Source organism: Leguminivora glycinivorella, chromosome 3, assembly GCF_023078275.1.
Source record: "Leguminivora glycinivorella isolate SPB_JAAS2020 chromosome 3, LegGlyc_1.1, whole genome shotgun sequence".
NCBI classification, from domain to species: Eukaryota; Metazoa; Arthropoda; class Insecta; order Lepidoptera; family Tortricidae; genus Leguminivora; species Leguminivora glycinivorella.
This window is the reverse complement of record NC_062973.1, coordinates 12,687,881-12,711,037: the sequence shown is the minus strand read 5'-3', so window position 1 is coordinate 12,711,037 and position 23,157 is coordinate 12,687,881. Positions and strand designations below refer to the sequence as shown.

At 38.0% G+C, this 23,157-nt stretch overlaps 1 protein-coding gene across 3 annotated transcripts in view; it reads left to right on the top strand.

Moving 5' to 3' along the window:
• Window positions 1–23,157, top strand: part of LOC125242694 (coronin-2B-like) — a 29,514-nt gene that overhangs the window by 1,255 nt on the left and 5,102 nt on the right. For 2 of the 3 annotated variants that reach the window (XM_048151586.1, XM_048151584.1), the window contains exons 2-10: window positions 8,038–8,235; window positions 15,597–15,713; window positions 17,238–17,387; window positions 18,873–19,037; window positions 19,668–19,874; window positions 20,341–20,445; window positions 21,316–21,453; window positions 21,934–22,036; window positions 22,531–22,706. In XM_048151586.1, the coding sequence (XP_048007543.1) occupies window positions 8,038–8,235; window positions 15,597–15,713; window positions 17,238–17,387; window positions 18,873–19,037; window positions 19,668–19,874; window positions 20,341–20,445; window positions 21,316–21,453; window positions 21,934–22,036; window positions 22,531–22,706 (1,359 nt within the window). Of the gene's footprint in view, window positions 1–4,352; window positions 4,500–8,037; window positions 8,236–15,596; window positions 15,714–17,237; window positions 17,388–18,872; window positions 19,038–19,667; window positions 19,875–20,340; window positions 20,446–21,315; window positions 21,454–21,933; window positions 22,037–22,530; window positions 22,707–23,157 lie in introns of all 3 variants that reach the window. The other variant, XM_048151587.1, reaches the window with a different exon arrangement.

Below are 23,157 nucleotides of genomic sequence, written 5' to 3'. Positions count from 1 at the left end.
ACTAATTCTAAAATGAAATAAATATTATAGGAACATTTTAAAAGCCAGTACTTTATTAAACTGGGATTTTTTGTTTTAGTAATTATTTAAAGACTATAAAATATACAGATTATTCAATGACAACGGGTGCAACATTATTCTCATTCTCTTTGCGTTATCCCGGCATTTGCCATTAGTATTATTATATCACTCTTGTAAATTCCTGGTACCTACGTAGAAATTTCAACAAATTAACTTATTCTTTTCATCACATTTTTGTTTCCTGTCAATCATGTAGTTGCAAAGTGTGGTGTTGAAACTTGAGTAGTTTCATGTGCTCTGCCTACCACTTTTAGGAATACAAGCGTGAGTTTATGTATGTATGTAATAACGTATTATGGAAAAGTTAGAAAGGAAAATGAAATACAGGTCTCACAGTATGTGTAACCCGTAAGTTCCAGCAACCTTCAATTAAAAGGCCACATGCAATGTTTAATCAATATTTTGCAAAATGTGTGTTATTTATAGAGATGGGCGGCAAGTTTTTCAATGTTCGTATTCGGCCGAATAATTCGGTTGCATTGCCGAATATTTACCGAATAAACAAAGTAAATAAGTCATGAAGATCTTACGTATTCCATTGGATAATAAGCTCCTATTTTAGTAGCTTTCTAAGGAACTACTAAAAAGAGATCATTATTACGTCAAAATATGTAAAAACAACCGTAGTTTAAGAGTTGAGAAAAGTTCAGAGTTGTTTTAACTAAGTTTTAGTTATCCAGTAAATCATAAGAACATACTTATAGTATGTACATATAACCATCATCAATCATTTCATAGTTTTAATCTTAACATCCGCTTTAAAAACATGGCGTATTCGAATATTCGGCCGAATGTTCGGTTCGGTAAGAGCTGAACCGAATGTTCGGCCGAATATTCGTATTCGGCAAAGTCCATATTCGGCCCATCTCTAGTTATTTACATCAATCTACATGGAACATATCATTCATAACCGTATGCATTATTTAGTGGTTATGTGAAATTCTATAACTTTCACATTTTCTATGAATATTAATATAGCTCTGTCTAATGTAATGGTTATAAAATATACATATTACATAATTACATATAATCCACTTTCTATAAATCTATTTTAACGGAAAACCACTTGGATGTTATTTAATAAGTTCAAGGTCACTTCCTAAGATGCTTTAAATGTTAGTTTTCAGTATGATGTAAAACTTAAAACATTGTTATGTCATATTTTGTATACTTTGACCACTAAGCATGACATAAGTGCTACTTACTTGCTACAATCAAACACTCAAGTGCTTGCATATTTCGGTCACTTGGCCGAATGAATTTAATGTGTTAAATAAATACCGCTAAGTCTTTTGTTCTGTACACTTCAGTTTTCTTCAAGTGAGGTCATATCACTATTGTAGCTAGTAAAGTTGACCTCGGAAGTCGCTGTATTAAACTAATTGAAGTATATCCAACCTTTTTACTACAAAGCTTTGATCAGTGACCGTATCAAGATGATTACTAAAAAAATAGTATCTCGGTACAGTTGCCACTTAAAAAACCCCTGTAGGAAATCAATTAAAAAAAACGAGTAAGTAGTTAGAATATCAAGTTAGGTATATGCTTGGCTTTCCGTATTTAGCTTGTAAACATTGGGTCATTGTGGTATGTAATTAGATAGGTACCTATCGGTGGTATTCCACTTGTCCAAAATCTGTGTACTAACCATGTTCATTGCATCTCACTTTTTCATTACTAAGCAAAACTGCGGTACGCATAGGGCGCAACGACACATTGGACAAAGATATACAGATGGAGTGGAAATAGGTTCTTCCAGTCAATCAGCTTTTTTGGCGCTTTGAGGTTCCTAAAACGAAACAGGTGACGTCTATTGCGATTGGCTTTTTAAGTTTTTACTTCTATTGAAAAGTTATTGTTATTCGGTGGTTGTTGGTATTAACCAATTCTGTGTGCGTAGCCGATTACACAAACGCTCACGAAACGCTCACGATAATATCTCTATCGCTCTTGTGTATTGGCGCGACAGAGCCAGACTACATTTCTGCGGCGTTTCAATGGAGTTTCGCTTCGCAGAAATGCCATTCGGCTGCGGGGCCTGCATGGTCGAGGCGGTCTTACTCCATTCAGAAGTGCACGATTCCCGCTGTGCTGTGCCCAGGCATGCCGCGTTTTATTGATCCAGCGACTTTTGAGGCCGACTGTACTATACGTATTTTAAGAAGCTGCTTGCCATAACCAAAGTAATTAAAGATTAATCGTTTTCCAACAATGCTGGCCGGTAACTCTCCAGTCTCCACATAATGGAAACAGAAATAACTTTAGTGTTTGTATGTACCAAGCATCTGTAGATTATTTTCACTGTTTACCATTAGTTAATCTCTAGTAATACAGTATTGTGATCTCTATCCGTGGCGAGGCGTCCATAGAACAGATATGTCACCGACTTGCCTATACATATGTCGTTTGACCTGAATATCTTTTAAAAAATCATATTAGTCTTAGCGCCTTCTTATGAGCGCCAAAAGAGTCACGGTTTTTGTATATGACGCCAATATACAAAACCTGAAATTTAGATTGATTATTATGAAAGACAGCGTAGGTAAAGGTATAATTATGTTTATGTACGACCTAGGTGCTCTTGACGTTGACTCATATACAAAGAGTATAAGAATGTTTGACGCACCGCCTCTAAACATTTGGCTGATTTGGCGGACTCAATAAGACTGGTTTTTCTTAGACTGTTAGATAAAGAATAAGAACACGGTATGCGGTAGTGTTCGTATTAAATGTAACGCTTTGCTGGCCATCATGTAACTTGAAGTGGAGGGAAAGTGTTACAGTACTGCTACACTTTAAAGTGTCTATTGTATGAGTCATGTTTTATAATGGTTTAATCGGACAGGCTTGAAATGTTATATAAATATTGATTGTTATCATGTGCAATTTGATGTACTGTGTGTCATTTGCTTTTATGCAATTACTTGGTGCGAGCACTGCTAGCGTCGAATTTCAGTCATTTATCGGACCATTTTATGGAAGCCTAATAAATAGACCGTATACATAGATCATAAATTGTTAGAAAGATTTTTTACCTATTACAGAATAGAAATGCGAACTATGTAGTATGTACGTATGTACTTTAGATTAGAACCTATCTAGCAGACACTTATCCTCCCAAATAGTAGACTAATAAGGGCCAGTTGCATCAACCACATTTGACAGCCACATCCCATACAATAAAATTTATCGAACGCTTTAACGATGACAGACTGGTGCAAGCGACCCTAATACTAAGATGTCCTACTCTTTTTTAGGGTTCCGTAGTCAACTAGGAACCCTTATAGTTTCGCCATGTCTGTCTGTCCGTCCGTCCGTCCGTCCGTCCGTCCGTCCGTCCGTCCGTCCGCGGATAATCTCGGTAACCGTTAGCACTAGAAAGCTGAAATTTGGTAACAATATGTATATGAATCACGCCAACAAAGTGCAAAAATAAAAAATTGAAAAAAATGTTTTATTAGGGCCCCCCCCCCCCCCCCCTACATGTAAAGTGGGGGCTGATATTTTTTTCATTCCAACCTCAACGTGTGATATATTGTTGGATAGGTATTTAAAAACGAATAAGGGTTTACTAAGATCGTTTTTTGAAAATATTAATATTTTCGGAAATAATCGCTCCTAAAGAAAAAAAAAGTGCGTCCCCCCCCTCTAACTTTTGAACCATACGTTTAAAAAATATGAAAAAAATTACAAAAGTAGAACTTTATACAGACTTTCTAGGAAAATTGTTTTGAACATGATAGGTTCAGTAGTTTTTGAGAAAAATACGGAAAACTACGGAACCCTACACTGAGCGTGGCCCGACACGCTCTTGTTTAAATACTTATTTTAATTAATTCAGTTATGTAATACGCAACCCAGTGGCAATCTAGTTTTCTGGATGTCTCGTCAAGTCGTCATTGATACAGCTACCTGTTAAATCAGGCAATCAGATTTTTTTAACGAATGTGTACTGTGTAGTCGATATGAATAGTTGCGTTTCTATTTAATACCGTACCATCCCGAAACCGTTACATCGACCTGCGTTGACGTGAGAGCGATTATTTAATTGATAGGTATTCTATAGCGCGTGGATTTGAATCTCTCGCAACCTCGGCGGCAACGACTTTGAAACAACGCTTTTCACTTTTTTTTTCGCCGTTGAACGAGTCTCTCGTCTCGCAGTAATCGCTCGTCTAATTACTATCACATGTGATAATTACTTGGCTATTATTTTTATTTTGCAATTTGTGTATTTTGTGTTTAATGCATCTATTTTGTTTACTCGACAGTGTTAGTTACAGTGCGTCATGTGGGCAGCTGGTTATGTTGTATGTGTTCACGATTAGTTAAGATGCACAGGACTGTCTAGTGTGGAGTGCCTCTATGTAGTGCATGCTTTAGCACCTGAACACGGAGACATCATGACTAATTCACAGGTAGAGTACCTTTATTCTTTTTTTGCACAAGTTCTCGTCTTCATTTCCAAAATACCAATTCGATTTCTTTAACACCTTCAGTTGGTTCTTTAAAAATGTCTTGCTTCTACAAAGACGAGATACTGACGATACTGTGTATTCGGAAAAAGGAACACTGGCCATTTAATATCGAATAGACTGGTTGACTGCACAAGCAGCTGCAAAATTATCTACGCTACGAATGCGCTCAAATATTGTCAAAAAAATGTATTCTACAATAGTCGATAATTTTGTGTGTACTTTAAAATGCCTTTGTTGTCAGTTATTTGAGCCAAACTTTTGAAGTGTGTTCGAATCTAATTGGTACTTTGAAAACAGAAACAGTGTCTGGGAAATGAAGACTTCTTATTTAAGACTTAAATTTATTTTCCACTTGTAGTTAGTTTTCTTTCATACATATCTTATGTTACGTCTAACTAAATCTAGAAAACTTTGAAACGTCTGAGAATCAGTTGAAGTATATTACATAGATTTAAGTTCCAACTTCTTTTCTGCTCCCGAAACTAAAGGTGACACAAACTTATTTTGTAAGAACCTAATGCAAAAACCACGTTGTCTTGACGGCTGTCGACTTACTAAAAAAACCCCGACATAGTGGACCGATTTTCATGAAACATGGTTAAGAACACTTCCGACTAACTCAGTTTTCAAACAAAAAAAAAACTAAATCTTAATCGGTTCACCCGTTCGCGAGCTACGATGCCATAGACTGACACACACACACACACACAGATAGACAGACACGTCAAACTTATAACACCCCGTCGTTTTTGCGTCGGGTGTTAAAAATTAGGAGAAAAAATGATTTTTTTGTCTGTACTTATTAAAGAAAAACTCCAACGATTATACAGAAAGTGAGAAGACTCGTAAAATCAATGTTTATTATTGAAGACGCACGAAGAATAGAGACAATGTATTGCTTCATTAGTCATCATGTTTTATAGTTCCAGACAATTTCACTTCTACGAGTCGTAATTGAGTTTAATTCAGACGGAGTAGTTTCTAGTATAATACATCATTTTATGACGAGGTTGTCGACAGCAGTAAATCGTAACCATATGTATTTATAACATAAATAAGGTCAGTTTAGGCAAGTGACCTCATGTGGCTTTTGAATTACAAGATTAGCGGACTAAGCTGATTGAGACTTTTGCAGAGTAAAGTAAGCGGAGATGTCTTCATAAAGATAATATGATGTGGCGTTACATTTCAAAAGGATTTTATTGTTACATGTGTCTTGGTTGGACTTGAAGCATAAGCATAGCTCTCTATCCGTGAAAGGCCACTTATCTATGTCGTATAGGGCACCATAATCATTTAAAAGTCACAACAACTCAGTCACTCAAGTGAGCTAAGTAAATACACATACATTAAGATTCTTCTCTTTTGTGTTAACTACTAATCGGGATAAAATCGCTTAACGGTGGATTTGCCTTTGTGCTGTGTAATTTAAAGTAGTAGTTTAGGAACTAAGAGGCCATGGTGTATCGACATCATGGCCTCATGGTAGTTTTACCATGAGGTTCATGTATTAGGGTCACTATTGCATAAAGTAGCTCAATAAAATATTATAAGCATGATAGAACACAATTTACGAGTATATACGAGGTGATTTTTAACGACAGTTGAAAGTATTGAGATTCATAATAAATAAGTATATAACAACTTTTATCTGATATCGATTAAATATCCTACAGTTTGATTATCATGATACTCGTATCTAAAGATCTAAACAAACAATCGGCTGACGTTACTTATCGATCAGAGATTTGTATTATAAATAAGCGCGTATACGATAAGCTTTTTTTGGCGGTCTACCGACACCTTTAGGTATTTTGTGAGCTTTTATTATTCCTATGTTTTTATGGATCAAAATTAGCAAGTTAAATGATATCCACTCAAGCTGAAAATTTACACACCAATGTAAGTTAGGTGACAATGAAATATTTAGGTGTCCGTGCCTTCGCTTGAACCACTAATGAGATCAACACCTTCATAACTCAGCCCTAATCGAGTGTATTCCTCGACTAGTAGCGCCATCTAGCGCGCCAGTCAAGTACTATTGTCGTCCGGTTACCAGCGCTCGGCTGCTTTTTCTTCAGTACACTTTTGTAACTCAGCCGAGACACACACATGGAGACAGGAGGTTGCTATTGAAACTCTGTGAAAGAACAATCTGAATAATGTAACCTAATTTTAATACCTACCTATGAGTTTTCTGTGAAATGGAACGAACAGTCTATTATAAAAGCTTGTATTAAAAAATTGTTTTTGACAAAAACTAATTGATTTTTTTTTTGCAATACACAAGACGAATCTTATGTAGCGCTGACTTGCCTGTTAAAGTTTTTTCGGCACAAAGCCTCACGAACGGAAATGTCCTCAAAGCACACTAAGACATTTGAGCTAGTCTAACTTTCCATTATTTAAATGAAGGATGTTACGCTTTATTACTAATGTTATTATGTAGCTTCACATCGTAACCCTCTCGCAAAAACCGGTCAAGTAGCCGTTACTCCGGCTCGCCGAAAGTTCGCTTTTTCAATAGATTCTGTCTAAGTACCGTACGTGCTATAAATGTGTACGTGTATTATAAATGGACGAAAGAAAGAGTTATACATGTAAAGTAAAAAAAGTCAAATCAAGAGAATCATGGTTAACATTTTTGGTAAATGATCAATGAGAGTTGTTGAAAGTTTATTTTGGCACTTGGCTCATTTTATAACTGTTAGTAAAACTTTGTATAGTTACGTATTTATTTTACTATATAAGTATATAGTGTTTATCGCGGGACAGCATTGTTCTAAAGCGTAAGTTTTTTCAGTAGGTACACAATTTTTTTATAATACTGCTACCATACTATTAAAGTACTATTGTGTAGAACAAAAATTACTAATGTACTTAACTTACCAATCTCAAGGAATGAACAGACATGTGTAGCGTGGTATGAATTAATTTATTCTCCTAATTACCACAAACCAACGTGTTTAGATTTTTTCCACTTGATTTATGCAAGATCATGACTTTTGTAATGCAGATAGTTTTCTATTTTGAGTGCATCGGAGTGAGACTGGACGTAACACAGTGTGTAACTTTACTGTCATCGTTTATGATAAACAGGTAGCACCTTTTATGGAACCGAGACTGATTTGTGCTTTAAAATGTAGAGAAAATACCCAAAATGTGATTTGACTGCCAGTGCCAGAAGTAAACTTAATTATCTAGCAATAGTAAAAGGTAAAAAATCTTTGCCGATTTATCTTAACCTGCAAGGTTAGCACATGATTGGTGTAAGAGTATGTCGCCGCGAGATAGTTACCCGTCCTTATGTCATTAATACAATTAGAAGAAGACTTGTGATCTACCTCGCGGCGATAGTATACTCTCGCGGAAATCATGTGCTAACCCTGCAGACTCTGAGATTGTAGGTATACATGACACTCTAGTTTTTTAAAAAGCAATTTTGTAAGAGAACAAACCTAACCCCGCCATCTTTCAGGTCTGGTTCCGCGGCGTGCGAAGCTCCAAGTTCCGCCATGTGTACGGGGTGCCCTCAAAGCGGGAGCGTTGCTATGACAACATCAAGATCACCAGAAACGCGCACGATTCCAACTTCTGCGCCGTCAATCCCAAGTTCGTGGCGATCGTCACTGAGGTCGCGGGGGGTGGCGCGTTCCTTGTCCTGCCTTTGGATCATGTAAGTAGCCCTTTGAAAGCAAAATCTCACTGTGAGAAACGCCATCCTATGGACTATTTGACCACAGTGACATTGACACACAATTCTGTGCCTATTTCTGGGTTTGATAAGTTTTTTTTTCTTCGGACACAATAGTTACATTGATATTACAGTTTACAAAATACCGCCAAACTGCAAAAAAGTTTGTTGGCAGTTATGTTTGCTCTTTGCTCTTGATTGATTACTGAGTAGGTACAAGTTGTGTCAAGTTATACATAATATCATGCAATGTTTAAATCATCATTATTAGCTATAATAACTAAGCAACATTGTAACATACTAAGTAACATTGCTACTCAGCGTCAATATTTCCTTCTTGAACAGGCAATGAACGCCGAAGTGTCACTGTCGAAAAACAATTGTTACTATTGTGAAATAGGCCACTAGATGTTGGACATGAACAGTTTCTGTTTATGAAGATATTTGTTCATTCTCATATCAAAAAATATATAAAACTTAGTTATTCTCTTGGCTATATGTTCACTTTTAGAGGCTATCCCTCCCAAATTTTATGATTCTTTTTTTACATATTTTTTATTTAGGTTATTACAAACGAAAATCTCTAATTAATTTACAGAGTATCGTTAAACCAATAAGGTTTGTCTCGATACCTTTATCAGCAACATAAGAAGTTATCATTAGAGAACATAATGTCGGTCCTCTTTACAGCCTTTACTCAATATTTTAGTCAAAACACAATTTTATTGATCGGTCACTATGAAATAATTATGATCACGGTAAATGAATTCTGCGTGACGTTATGTTACGATAGCTCTCATGAACCAACCAAGCCATTAGATAAATTAACTGTCCATAAACATCCATTCTCTATAAACACAGATTTTACTGTAGAAAACATAAAATTCTCGCAATTAATTTTCAAGATGATAAATTCCGGGAAACTGAATAATTAGTAGCGAACATCAGATAAGTCGATAATGAGACCGAGAATAAATGTATCTATAATATAACTATACCCGATTTGTTGGTACAGTCGAGTTCATAAATATCTGTACATTCTTCACTTTGACTCGTAGTAATAAGCTGAAAAAATTACACATATTTATGAACTCCACTCGACTGTACATACCTCAAAGAATTTAACTTACGTCACATGTTTCCCGGCCCATTCAACCCAAGAATTCGATCCTCAGTTTTGAACATTACACAACGTACTCGTAATAGACTCACAAATTATTCCTTTACCATATTGTATGTATAGTTTGTTTTCACTGATTATCTATTCTATTGTGTGAGTTCATAAATTTGCCACTAAACGGTAGGAAATGTAACCTAATCAACGTGGAAACATGGTCTTAGGTATATTTTCTAAACTTTCGACGTTGACGCCTAGCACCTTACACAATGGACACATCCACTTGGTTGGGTGACAAGTTTATGACACAAACCTGGAATGTTTACATGCTCTTGCATAATAGGATTTTTATGACATATTTATCAACGTTATAAGGTCGTACTTTGTAAACTAAACCTATCAGTCGTAACGCCGATCGATGACCGTCAGCATAGCACATAATTGGCGCGAGATTATGTCACCGCGAGATAGACTCTTATGTTATTATATTAGACAGCTGTTATGTTATTAATGAAATTGGAAAAAAACATTTTCTGTCGCGGTGTCTTACTTTCACGCCCATAATGCTACAGTAACTTCTCCTTAATTAACTAATTTATATTTAATCAGCGTTTTCTTCGATTTTATTTCCAAATACATTTGCTTCTTAACGACGTATGCATAGAATTTCAACTAGGCCGCCTTAATTTGCGTGTCCCCTGATGAAACAGATCGTAATAACATGGTTATAAGTAGGGATGTACCGACTATTGATTTGGCCGACTAGGCCGACTACCGACTAGTCGGCGCTTGGGTGGCCGATTAGTCGGCCGACTAGTCGGCTAGTCGGCCAGAACATAATTTTCGATAAATTCACATTTTGAATGTTATTTTTGGTCCTTCGTTCGCGCTTTTCATGATTTTTTACAGATGTTCAAAGGTTCATGACAATATTTATATACATTTTCCATTTTTAACAACCGGCTTGGCTTAGTGGGTAGTGATCTTGCCTATGAAGTCGATAATCCTAGGTAGGAAATTTATTTCTGTGTTGATAACAGATATTTGTTGTTTTGACAAGAAAAAGGAATTACTAATAGCTACATAATACAACCATAATTTTCAGCTGGTAATTTAATTTTGTACTGTTTTCCTATCACTAATGAAGTGCCGACTAATCGGCCCTTTTTGCCGACTAGTCGCCGACTAATCGCCGACTACAAATGTGGCCGGATAGTCGGTTTTCCCGACTAGTCGGCGACTAGTCGGTACATCCCTATTATAAGTCAATGCACGTACTGTGCACTAAATCATGTTAGCGGATGCGAGCGACCCTAGCCTAGGCCGAGTATTAGACACTAATTGATAGAATCTGCAGACTAGATTTATCAAACAAGTTTTGTTCTAGTAAAATCTTATACTTTTAAACGAGCAATTCTTGTATATTTATTTATTTGATATATAATGAACTATTCATAAGAGCTTGTAACTAGGCCTACATGAATAAAGATATTTTGAATTGAATTGAATTGAATTTATTTATTTATATATATATATTTATTTACACTGACGATCTCGGAAACCGCTCTAACGATTTCGCAGAAATTTGTTATATGGGGGTTTCGCAGAAATTTGTTATAGGGTGGAGTAGTTGTGTTGTTAAGGCTGAGAATTCTTTCGCTCGATGTAGGTACTATTCATTTTTAGGGTTCCGTAGTCAACTAGGAACCCTTATAGTTTCGCCATGTCTGTCTGTCCGTCCGTCCGTCCGTCCGTCCGTCCGTCCGTCCGTCCGTCCGTCCGTCCGCGGATAATCTCAGTAACCGTTAGCACTAGAAAGCTGAAATTTGGTACCAATATGTATATCAATCACGCCGACAAAGTGCAAAAATAAAAAACGGAAAAAAATGTTTTATTAGGGTACTCCCCCTACATGTAAAGTGGGGGCTGATATTTTTTTTCATTTCAACCCCAACGTGTGATATATTATTGGATAGGTATTCAAAAATGAATAAGGGTTTACTAAGATCGTTTTTTGATAATATTAATATTTTCGGAAATAATCGCTCCTAAAGGAAAAAAAGTGCGTCCCCCCCCCTCTAACTTTTGAACCATATGTTTAAAAAATATGAAAAAAATCACAAAAGTAGAACTTTATAAACACTTTCTAGGAAAATTGTTTTGATCTTGATAGGTTCAGTAGTTTTTGAGAAAAATACGGAAAACTACGGAACCCTACACTGAGCGTGGCCCGACACGCTCTTGGCCGGTTTTTTGAACTAGATGGCGACACATGTCAAGGATACGAAACAGAACCGAGCGAAGCTCGGTTGCCCAGATATTAAGAATAATGTAAGTGACCATAATTATGAAAGGGGATAGTGCTTAATGATAGACAATTAATATAGGTAAATAAGGGGAACGCCGGGAATGCGTTCCTGTGTTAAGTTAAAGCAACACGCACCAGTACCGTAGTTCACAAGCAAATCTTGGGAGATTTGCTATAAGTGGGACTTATTGAATCGTAGGTATATTGAGTCCAGTATAATCTTCTATTCTTCCGTCTTCGTGTCACGTTTTCAAATTAGCATTTACAAACTAATACATCTTGTGTCAGCTACAAAAATAAACACCGTAGTTACGTCATGTAGGTACAATAATTACAATAGGTAGGTACTACGTATGATTGATCACCAATGTTTACTAAGTTGTTTATTAGTCGCTAGTGTCGCTACATCAAGCGTTCGAAGTGATTGTCAAATATTTACAATTTTAAAGGCTCGGTCACAACGTCGTTGAGGTTTCCTTAAGCCGAGTAGACTTGATTCAATGTTGAATGAAATCTGACCACTCTGGAGAAAATGCTCTTTTTATAGCCGGTTTACTAATATTCACTAAGTTTTAGACGTTTATCACCAAATTGTCACATGTTCTATCGTTATTTACTCAAAACGCATCGCCCCAGTATCTCTGTAGCCAGTGTACCCACACCTGAAGATATCTGACTACCATCACTTACCCTTGACTGACGCACACTAATCAAAACTCATAATAGGCAAATGTATGCAATTTTCGCACACAAAGCATTGTTTGCTAAATCAACGACTTCATTAATATGCCACCTAATTAATGAGAACGTAGCACGTTAACGTATTGAAATCGAACTTCACCGTGGGAATACGACTGACAAACGAGATTTTTATATCGATTTTATCTGACGAAGTTTCTATTCTATGTTCAAATAATTGCCATGACTAAACTAATCACGTAATTAAAGCTATATAAAATCAATTAAATAAATAAATAAATATTATAGGACATTCTTACACAGATTAACTAAGTCCCACGGTAAGCTCAAGAAGGCTTGTGGTGCAGGTACTCAGACAACGATATATATAATATACAAATATTTATATAAGTACATAGAAAACAACTAAAATTATAATATTAATAATAGGTATTTAAATCATTATATTAATAAAAACGACTAAAATTATTCAATCCTACCTATACAGCTTATGATTTATATTTATATGTCTTTCTTTAGTGTGACATTTACTAAGTGGACAATAAACTCAAATTTTCCTTTAGTATTTCCACACCTCGGACACTTGCGATCAAATATAAGTATCAAAGAGGCGCGTTCCTAGCACTCATTCTAAGCTCGTGTAGGTGAACGCGTACCATGCTTGTATGAGTGAGATATGACAGGTCGACTGTTCGCGTTTTTAACAGGCGGTAACTGTGAGGTAACCGAGAGCGGGTTGGTGGCACTTTCAGCGGGAAATGGGAGTGGCCATACTGTACGATATTACTCTTTATTATACTATGGTATTTCTCTATTATACTGGGAATGTCAATCAAATGTCAATTCTCAGGCTAAATAAAGAATTTAATTAGTATACCTAACGTTTATATTTGAACAACAAACACGTAGATTTGTTTTGTCTTGGAATATAGAGACGCACGATTGTTGTACCTTTTCGATACGGTACCCGAAAAACATATGAAATCTTAAATGGACCTAGTTTCTAAATATCGCGATATGCCTTAGGTTACCACACCCAGACTATTTTTCCCACCATTTCCCGCCCTATTCTTATGACGGTTGGCTGGTCAAACAGTAGTTTTGAAATAGTGACTACTTATCGCGTGCATTTAAATAGTTATCGGGGTAATTGCGTGAATTGTGTTCGCAGGTTGTAATTGGGATCACTGAGATAACATTTTTAATTTACCGTTTGCGAAATCAAAGTGGCCGACTGTTTAGTAACTTTCAAGTGAATTATCTCTTATCTCGGGAAATTGTTTTTGAGTTGAGTCTGTGCGGAAAGAAAAGAGTCGTGAAATATATGAGAACATATAGTTACATTCTATTACTCGTCTATAGTCTCACAATAGGTTAGACAATAGACAACCCTTATCTGTAAAACTTCTGAGCCAGCACCGCTAGTACAGTCAACCAATTGGAACCCTAGGCCACTCTACAACCATGTCAAAATAACAAGCAGTAAGAGATTTCTTACAATCTGATCTATAACGTCACTATGACATAGTTCTACAGTGGCCTAGGGTTCCAATTGGTTGACTATACATGCTTGGCGTGAGATTATATCCCCGCAAGATAGACTACCAGTACCAACCTTTATGTTATTAATACAATTAGATAAAGACGTGTGATATTATAGGGGACGATGTGCTGCCCTGCAGTTTAAGTTTTAGATTTAGATTTAAACTTCGCTACACCTCTGGATTTGCAGTTATATTATATCACAAGTTACTTTAGTCGCGCGCTACTTACGTCGCGCACTTGATGTTCTGATGTGTCAGTCTAGCTTGACAGCAAGAATTGCTATAATAGTTCGTTAGTACCGTATGAGTTCTTTAAATCAAAATAGGACCGCCATGGAACTAGAAACGGAAAGCGTATCAGGAATATAAACTGGGAATGAGCTTTTTCGATTACGGTACCTATACTACTTATGGAAGCGCTGGTAGCCTAGCGGTAAGTACGTGCGACTTTCGTTCCGCAGTTCGCGGGTTCGAACCCCGGCTCGCACCAATGAGTTTTTCGGAATTTATGTGCGAAATGTCATTTGATATTTGCCAGTCGCTTTTCGGTGAAGGAAAACATCGTGAGGAAACCGGACTAATTCCATTGAGGTCTAGTTTACCCTTCGGGTTGGAAGGTCAGATGGCAGTTGCTTTCGTAAAAACTAGTGCCTACGCCAAATCTTGGGATTAGTTGTCAAAGCGGCCCCCAGGCTCCCATGAGCCGTGGCAAATGCCGGGATAACGCAAGGAGGATGATGACTACCTATGGATGAGTTTACGAGTCCTCCATGTTTTTTAGGGTTCCGTACCAAAAAGGTACAAACAGGAACCCTTATGGTGCGACTCTGTCCGTCTGTCTGTCCGTCTGTCACATTCCTAAATATCTCGAGAACTACTAATGCTATCAACTTGAAATTTGGAATAGTTATGAACATTGTAAACCTCTACAAATAGAAAGTATTTTTTTTTTAATTTATGAATTTTAATTGTAGAAAATGGCCAAAATGAATGGGGGGCAAACTGTAAATTTCAAGTTACTAGATCAAGTGGGATATCGTTAAAAAGAGCGCAAATTGAACGTAAATAAGCTATTTTTTAAATTTTTTTGTTGTGGAAAAAAAAAGAATTTTGAAGGAAAATGTAAAAAAAAATACCGTTCCCCCCCCCTTATCTCCGAAGTTTACCAACTAAAAATTATGAAAATTTTAGGAAACATTGGTTTTATGCTAAATATTACAGGAAAAATATAATCGTGTTTGTATCTTGGAAACTTTTTTTTTAATTCACAAAAAACTTTTCATATTTTTACTTTCAAGTTACCCACCCTTGCGAATGTATATCGTACTTCAAATTAATACGAGATGTTACGTAAACCGTCTTCTTTTCAATAAAGTAAAAACTGTTTAAATCGGTTAACATTATAAAGAATTATCCCTGAAAAACCAACATAGTATACAGGTCGCGCAAATTAGTTAGCGAATTCACGAAGAGATGGCGCTATACACAATAATGCTCATTAGTACCTATACTTTTGTCTTCTAGTCAAGTCATTAGAGTTATATGAAAACATGAGATTATTTTAACTAGGTAGTTTGAAAGAAAGTTTGTACGGGACCCTCGGTGGGCGAGTCCGACTCGCACTTGGCCGGTTTTTTTTTATGCAGGATTTTAATGTGAGTACATTTTTTTTCAGACTGGACGCCTAGATTTCAACGCGAGCCGCGTCACAGGCCACAAAGGCCCAGTCCTCGACATCAAGTGGAACCCCTTCAATGACAACATCATCGCCTCGTGTTCCGATGACTGCACGGTAAGTCTGACAAATTGACAATATTACTAACTTACATAAAAATGCTAATACCGACATTACCGACGTAGAGCTATGCCTACGCTTTCTGTAGGCACAATCTGAGTAGATTATAGCAAGGCGTCTCCTAATACCACTGGGGCCACAATGGCTTCTTTTAACGATTTTCATTCAGTACAATCAAAGAGGATTGAGTATTATAGAGAGTTACTGTCAAAGTAAAATGTGTAATCACAGTGCATAGACTGCCATCTCTTGACACGGGCTTAAAACTTTTGAACCTCAGTTTTGACAATTTGGGCCATATTCTTAGCTTGATATGTGTTAAAATGTCAAATATTAATATTAGCGCCATCTAGCTGAGCGTACCCCAAAGGTGTGATGCCATCTAGGCTACCGTACATTTTTCTGTATGGTACTGAGGTACGTTTTTTTCTTAGACTTTATCTGTCTATACGGAGTTATATATGTCTTTGGTACAATCAAACGCGGGCGGCTTCTAAAATCCCTTTGAAGTCTTTCCAGCTCTGATTGACCAACTTACTGGTTATTAAATCGTGTTTTTAATTTTAATAGTTACGAGTATAATTGGTCTAGTAGAATTATTGCTTTATACGCAAAAAAAAGTACATAATACTTGCCAATCTAATAATTCTTATATGTTATTTTGCAATGATTAGGCAACGTATCGTGCAATAACGTAAATAAATAATCACTTACGCATTTTTCCCGACATCACAATGAAATTCAGCTATCAATAACAATAATCACGATAACGTGTTCTTGTATTGATATAACTCGTTAAACAATACGATTGAATAATCATCCTTTGGCCACAATGGCGCCTTTCTTATAACGATTTTCATTCAGTGTACAATCAATCAACACGTTTTTATCACATAACAATAAGTAAATGTGTGGTGTGCGTGCTGATATTCTAGATTTATTCAAGCCTCAGTGTAAGATCTTTACCTATCATGTCTCAGAGAGATATAATTTACAAAGACGCGCAATTTGTTTGTTGCTTTAAAGCCATGGCTATACGAACCAATCCATGCGTCTCCCTGAATGGCACGTGATATAACTTGAATTTCACCAGTTTTCATTGTCTTCTGATTTCAACCCATCGTGGAGTGTGTGGGAGCCAATCAATTCTACAACTCTTCGCTTTCCGCATAGAGTTTTAATGTTTGTTAAATCAAATAAAATTAAGATAGGAAGTCGGGTAGATTTGTATGATTAGGATATATTGACAAAACTTATCAAGATTCCTCTAAGTTCTGGCGTCAACTTGTTTCTTTTAGCTAAAATAAATTCACAGTACATATCGTGTTACTTCATCGAACTAGCGGGCAAAGTTGTGCTTTGTTTCGAATCTTCAAAGCTTCATATATATTATTAAACTTCGTGCAATGGAAGAATTTATAACTCATGTCGATTTTCTTTTCGAATTTCGTCTTTTCCGCACTTGTGTCGTAGTGTAATATAAATAGCACTTCTAATCTAGTGACTATTTTTTTTTCACAGGTGAAACTATGGCACATCCCCGACGGCGGTCTCTCCATGCACCTGACAGATTGGTTGGTGGAACTCCACGGGCACAAGCGCAGAGTGGCGTACATCGAGTGGCACCCTACCGCCGAAAACATCTTGCTTAGTGCAGGCTTTGACTACTTGGTAGGTAACTATTTGTATAAAAAGTGAGTTATTCAGTTTGGGTGTAACTGCTGGGGTTTATTTTATTTTTAGAAAAAAAAATCTTAGCTGTCAGCACTGACGAAAACAAGAGGATAAAACTGCATGTTTGGGTGCCCAGTAGGCTAGCTATATGGTCTCTCTAAATAGCAGTGCTGATCCGCTGAGCGGCCAGCCATTTGGTCACTCGAAGCACCTATAATCCATTTTACTAAATATTGGTTTAAATCTTAGGTATATCAATATATTTTATATACGTATATTTTGAAAAAATTATACACCTTACCAGTTTACAACATGCCTAGTTAATAATGACCCTACTTTTGTACCATTGTGTGTAAATATTGTACAAAAAAAGTTTCATCTTTATCAAGTTATGTTTTATGACTCATCTCCTAAGGGGAACAGCCCCTCTGAGACCAATTAAACAAGCATAATGAACGATTTAATCGGTCTAGAAATGTTCGCGATCAAATCGACGATCGCGCGTGACGGCATGGCGATCACTTAGTTAAATGATGTTCCACGGCTCTTACTATTAGGAGCATAACCGTTTGGAAATCCGTTATCTATATTAAATTAACGAAGTTGAACTGTTTGCGAATTTGTTTCGGGCATCAACTTTAACCTATTGAAATTGATGATCTTTATACTGTTGTAATGATTTCTCGCCAATTTTAGAAACTCTTGTTTATTCCCTCTTGGGAGCACGCTTTACAAATGTTTCTAAGAAATAATACAAACGTTAAAAATAAAATTACTTTTACATAATTATTATATCCATAAACAAACAAATTATGTACCTAATCGATTAATTATTTGTGCCATCGTAATTACATCTTCACTAAACACTGCTGACACGAGGCTATCAAATTATACATACTTATGCTATTCGTCGTCATACACGTCGTTATTATGTTTGTGTTTGCTATGCAAAAGTGTACAGCTTAGGTATCGGTTTAGCACCACCTAGCTTAGTTAACTGTTTTGAGAAGTCACGTATTAAGTACATTAGATTATGCACGTTTACACAGTTCAGCCACAGTATAATAAAGAGTACTATCGTACAGTATGGCCACTCCCGCTCCCCGCTGAAAGCGCCGCCCTCCCCCTCTCGGTTACCTCTGTTACCGCCTGTCAAAAACGCGAACAGTCAATCTGCCATATATCACTCAAACAAGCATGGTATGTTCACTTACACGAGCTTAGAATGTGTGCTAGGAACGCGCCTCTTTCATATATTTGATCGCCAGTGTCCGAGATGTGGTTCAGCTGTTAGCAAAACCTAAAGATTACGTTCACAGGGCGTTATTTTTCCCGTATCAATATACGAGAAACAGGAGATCTGGCAGTTTAGCACAACTTGAGCTCTCGCGCGCGAGTTCATACTTCAAGTCGCGAGAAAGCAAGCTATGTCCCACCTGTATACCAGTAAAATGCTCTCATATTCCTAACTCTTACTTCCAGATTTTCGTCTGGGACGTGGGCAAAGGCGAGGCGGTGAAGGTGATCGACTGCCACAGCGACGTCATCTACTGCATGTCCTTCAACCGGGACGGGTCCCTACTAGCCACTACATGCAAGGATAAAAAGCTGAGGGTCATAGAACCGAGGAGCGGGATCGTGCTTTCAGTAAGTCACTTCTCATACTAAGGGCCGCTTGCATCAAATCGTCTGTCACTGTTAAAGCGTTCGTTAAATTTTATTGTATGGGAAGTTCCATAGACGTCTTGCTGCGTGACTATGATGTGTCTGTCGAATGTGGTTGATGCAACTGGCTCTCTAATGCATCTACTGTCCTTCAACTTGGACGGGTCCCTACTGGTCACTACGTGCAAGAAGGTACGCCTGATAGAGCTAAGAAGCGGTGCATTCAGTAAGATACTTTTAATATCCGTTTATGGCTAAGCTAAAAAATTCGCGCGAACTCAAGTAACCCTCCGCCGACGGAAACAAATATTACTGTCAAAGTGACTTATCCCTCGCTGTTATGACGATTAGCTAACCAATGCAAGGACGACTAGCTACCGTGGAGAAAGCACGATGCTTTCCGTTAGACACTTATTAGATTAGACAAAGTCTACAACTGAACAGCCCTAAGGAACTCTCCCCCGCAAACTCAAATAGATAAAAGCGTTGCGCGCCGAAGCGCTGGTTGATTTTTGTTCACAAACACAATAAGGGGACATAAGACAACCCGAACAGAATTTCATAATAATATATAGCCGTATGTATAACTAAACGTGTATTCTAACTTTACAGGAAGGCCCCTGCCACCTAGGCACCAAAGCGTCCAAATGCACATTCCTTGGCAGCTCAGGCAAAGTGCTAACTACAGGGTTCTCACGCTACAGCGACCGCCAGTACGCCATCTGGGACCAGCACAACTTGGACAAACCACTGGCCTGCGAGACTATCGACAGCTCTTCGGGTGTCGTGTTCCCTTATTACGACCATGATACTAATATGGTGAGTTCATCAAGTTATTTAAGGAAGATTAGGCAACGTGCTGACAACAGCTCTCGTTATAGCGACCGGCAGTTTGCTATCTGGGACTAGCATAATTTGGAGAACACTCTGGTATCTAAGACGACGTTTTCTTCCGACTGTCTAGTAGCTTTGGGCAGCAGAATAGTCTATAGGATTCTCTGCTGATTCTGGCAACAATATTCTCTTGCTACCTCAAGGCGCGAATCCATGAAATGGTATTTTTTATAAAAACGCAAATAACGTGGCATTTACAATAAAGAATTGTGACAAAACCATTTTTTAATGTCAAATTTCCATCAAGCCATGATTATTATATTGACAGTCCCTTATAATACGTTCAAGATGGTGTACAATTATAATTGACTCTTAACATCTGCGATTCAGGTGAAGTCAATACATTTTTGTCCACATCACCTTATTCATAGTGTTGTAAATTGGTCCCCAGGTTTACCTTGCGGGCAAGGGCGATGGGAACATCCGATACTACGAAGTGGTCGACGAGGCCCCGTACGTGCACTTCCTCAATCAGTTTCTATCCGGCAACCCCCAAGTAAGTAATATAATACTTCTAGTAGCGTGTACCTATGCGTACACAATCAAAGAAAACTGACAAGACATAGGCCTCTTTTTGACTTCGAGTACGTTACTTATCCCGGTCCTGAGGCAATCTCATCCAGAAGGGACTCACAATCTTTTAAATGAAAAATTGTACTGGTCCTAAATTAAGAAACCTAATAGGCTAGTTTCCTACTAGTCAAATCAGCTTCTTTTTAAGAACTGTCAAAAAGATTTGCTAGTATGGAATTACTATGAAATACTGAGGAGTGACGTCACGGTCAATTCATTTACTTTTTATCCTTCTCTTTGACTTATTAAATAGAAATTATGTTTAAACATAACTAATGTCCATGTTTTTCTTCTAATTATGTTGTGCTTTATTTCGTGCACTGCATAAAATATTTTATTTCAAGTATAGGAAACTAGCCTATTGGACTCAAGTTTATAAATATATCATTTCCGGTTCCAACCTTATTTTGGACTGTAGTATTTACAAAAGGTTTCTTAGGTTTACGTAAAACTGTGTACAGACAGCTGTGTACAGGAGCTGCCGGTTTTTGGAGCAGGTCTTCTTTGACTCGCGGGGGCTCGCGCGCTCACAGCCCGTACGCAGCTTAACAGTACCGACAAAATAGAACTAGATTCTCTGTAAAATTAATATCAATAAATAACATGTGCAGACTTTTATCCCGGCTGTAAATTAGCCCCATAATATCAAAAATACTCTATGTATCTCTTAGTTAGTTGCGATTCCAGTAATAAAGCATTGAGACATTGGCTTAATGGTTATATAAGCCTCTTTCACCAATGTTTATCATTGTAGAATCGTATAAAATTAGCTGAGATTGTTTTTATTTTCCAGCGTGGTCTAGGCTTCATGCCAAAACGCGGCGTGAACACGGCGCTGTGCGAGGTGTTCCGCTTCTACAAGCTGCACACCTCCCGGGGACTGTGCGAGCCCATCGCCATGATCGTGCCACGCAAGTCAGACTGCTTCCAGGTACGTACATGATACCCACTGGTACTTTTGTCGGATGCGGTATTGCTATCGTGTCTCACTAGGGCGCGTCTACACTGGCCACTGACGCAGTACCCAAAATCGTTTTCCAACTAGGTTATACCGACCAGCCACCACCTATCTGTTCTCGCTACGACGCTGTGCGAGGGTTCCGCTTCTACCCGCGGCCTGTGCGAACCCATCGCCATGATCGTGCCAGGCAGGTCCGACTTATCTTATACACACATCGCGATAGAATTATCGTGATAAATTTTCGTCTTCTGCTCACGGCGAATGTGCATGGCTGCGCTGTAATGCCGCACACCAGAGCCACTCAAGTGCGCCTTTGATGTGCTCAAATTACCGACAGCTAGGCGAAGGGGCTTCGGCTTCGGGCGATTATGCGAATATTCGCATGTACACTACCTCAGCTGACTCATGTCCTACATTCATGATTGCTAACAGAAGTATATGTATGTGCAGGAGGACCTGTACCCGGACACGGCGGCGCCGCTGCCGGCGCTGTCGGCCAAGGACTGGCTCAGCGGCATGAACGCGCCGCCGCTGCTCATCAGCATGAAGACTGGTAACTAGTGTTCAGAATACTCACTAATTCCTTAGGCGCCACACGACTGCAAAGCATGAATGAATGAATTTTCATCCCGGAGCTCCCCCAATCGCTGTCGAGGTCGACCGGCCGGGCGCCGTGCTGACTGCTTTCCCTTATAAGCACTTTTCATCGCATGATCGTCTCCCATTTACTCTAGTCTTAATAATTAGTACATACCTTTATTAATTATTATAAGGATGTGACAGCCATTAAAACAGTAATTGCTTCCGTGTCAAAGCACAGCCCACCTACACTAACCTTGAGCCAGTATGTAGATAAACAGTTCAACAATGAGTTGTTATTAAATGTGAACGATTTTTTTTCCGGAAACGTAAGTTTATTTTATTACTCCTTATTCAGTCAGTAGTTTTTCTGCTGTGTCCGAATGAGTTTAATTTCGCGTATTTTGAGTTGAGTTGATACGGAAAAAAAGGGGAAAGAATTACTAACATCTGTACTATGTATCGCAGGAGTAACAATATCGACGCACAAGCCACGTACCAGCAATAAGGACGCGCCGGCGCTGCAGCCGCAAGACGCCAACAACCGCAAGAAGTTCGCCTTCCTGTCCCGAGAGACCACGCCCGACTACCGCCCGCTGGCCACCTGGCAGGAGAACCACGCCAACATCGACAACGATATACAGGTCAGATACGTATGCCTTACGCATGATTTAACCGTCGACAATTTCCACCAATACCAAAATATTGATGACCGCAAGAACTAGCATTTCTCTCCATAGAGACCACGCTAAACTCTTAGCTGCCTGGCAGGTTAACGCAAACATGACAATGACATCATGTCAATATCAGAAAAGAAAAAACTCAAGTACGCACTCAAAACAAAAAAAAAAGTAGTTGTGAGGGCCCTTGCCTTGACGAAATATTGACTCGATACTTTGACTGTTTATTGCTTTTAGACTATACATATCGTCACTACTTTGAAAAAATCTCGTATCTCACACTGCTCCTCCAAGTTAAAACGCAGTAAGTCTATATGCATTCCATACATACTTATTACATTTTTCTTTTTTTTATTGACAGAAGAAGATACAAGTTTTTTTCAAAGTAGTGACGATATGACAATTAATACTCGCA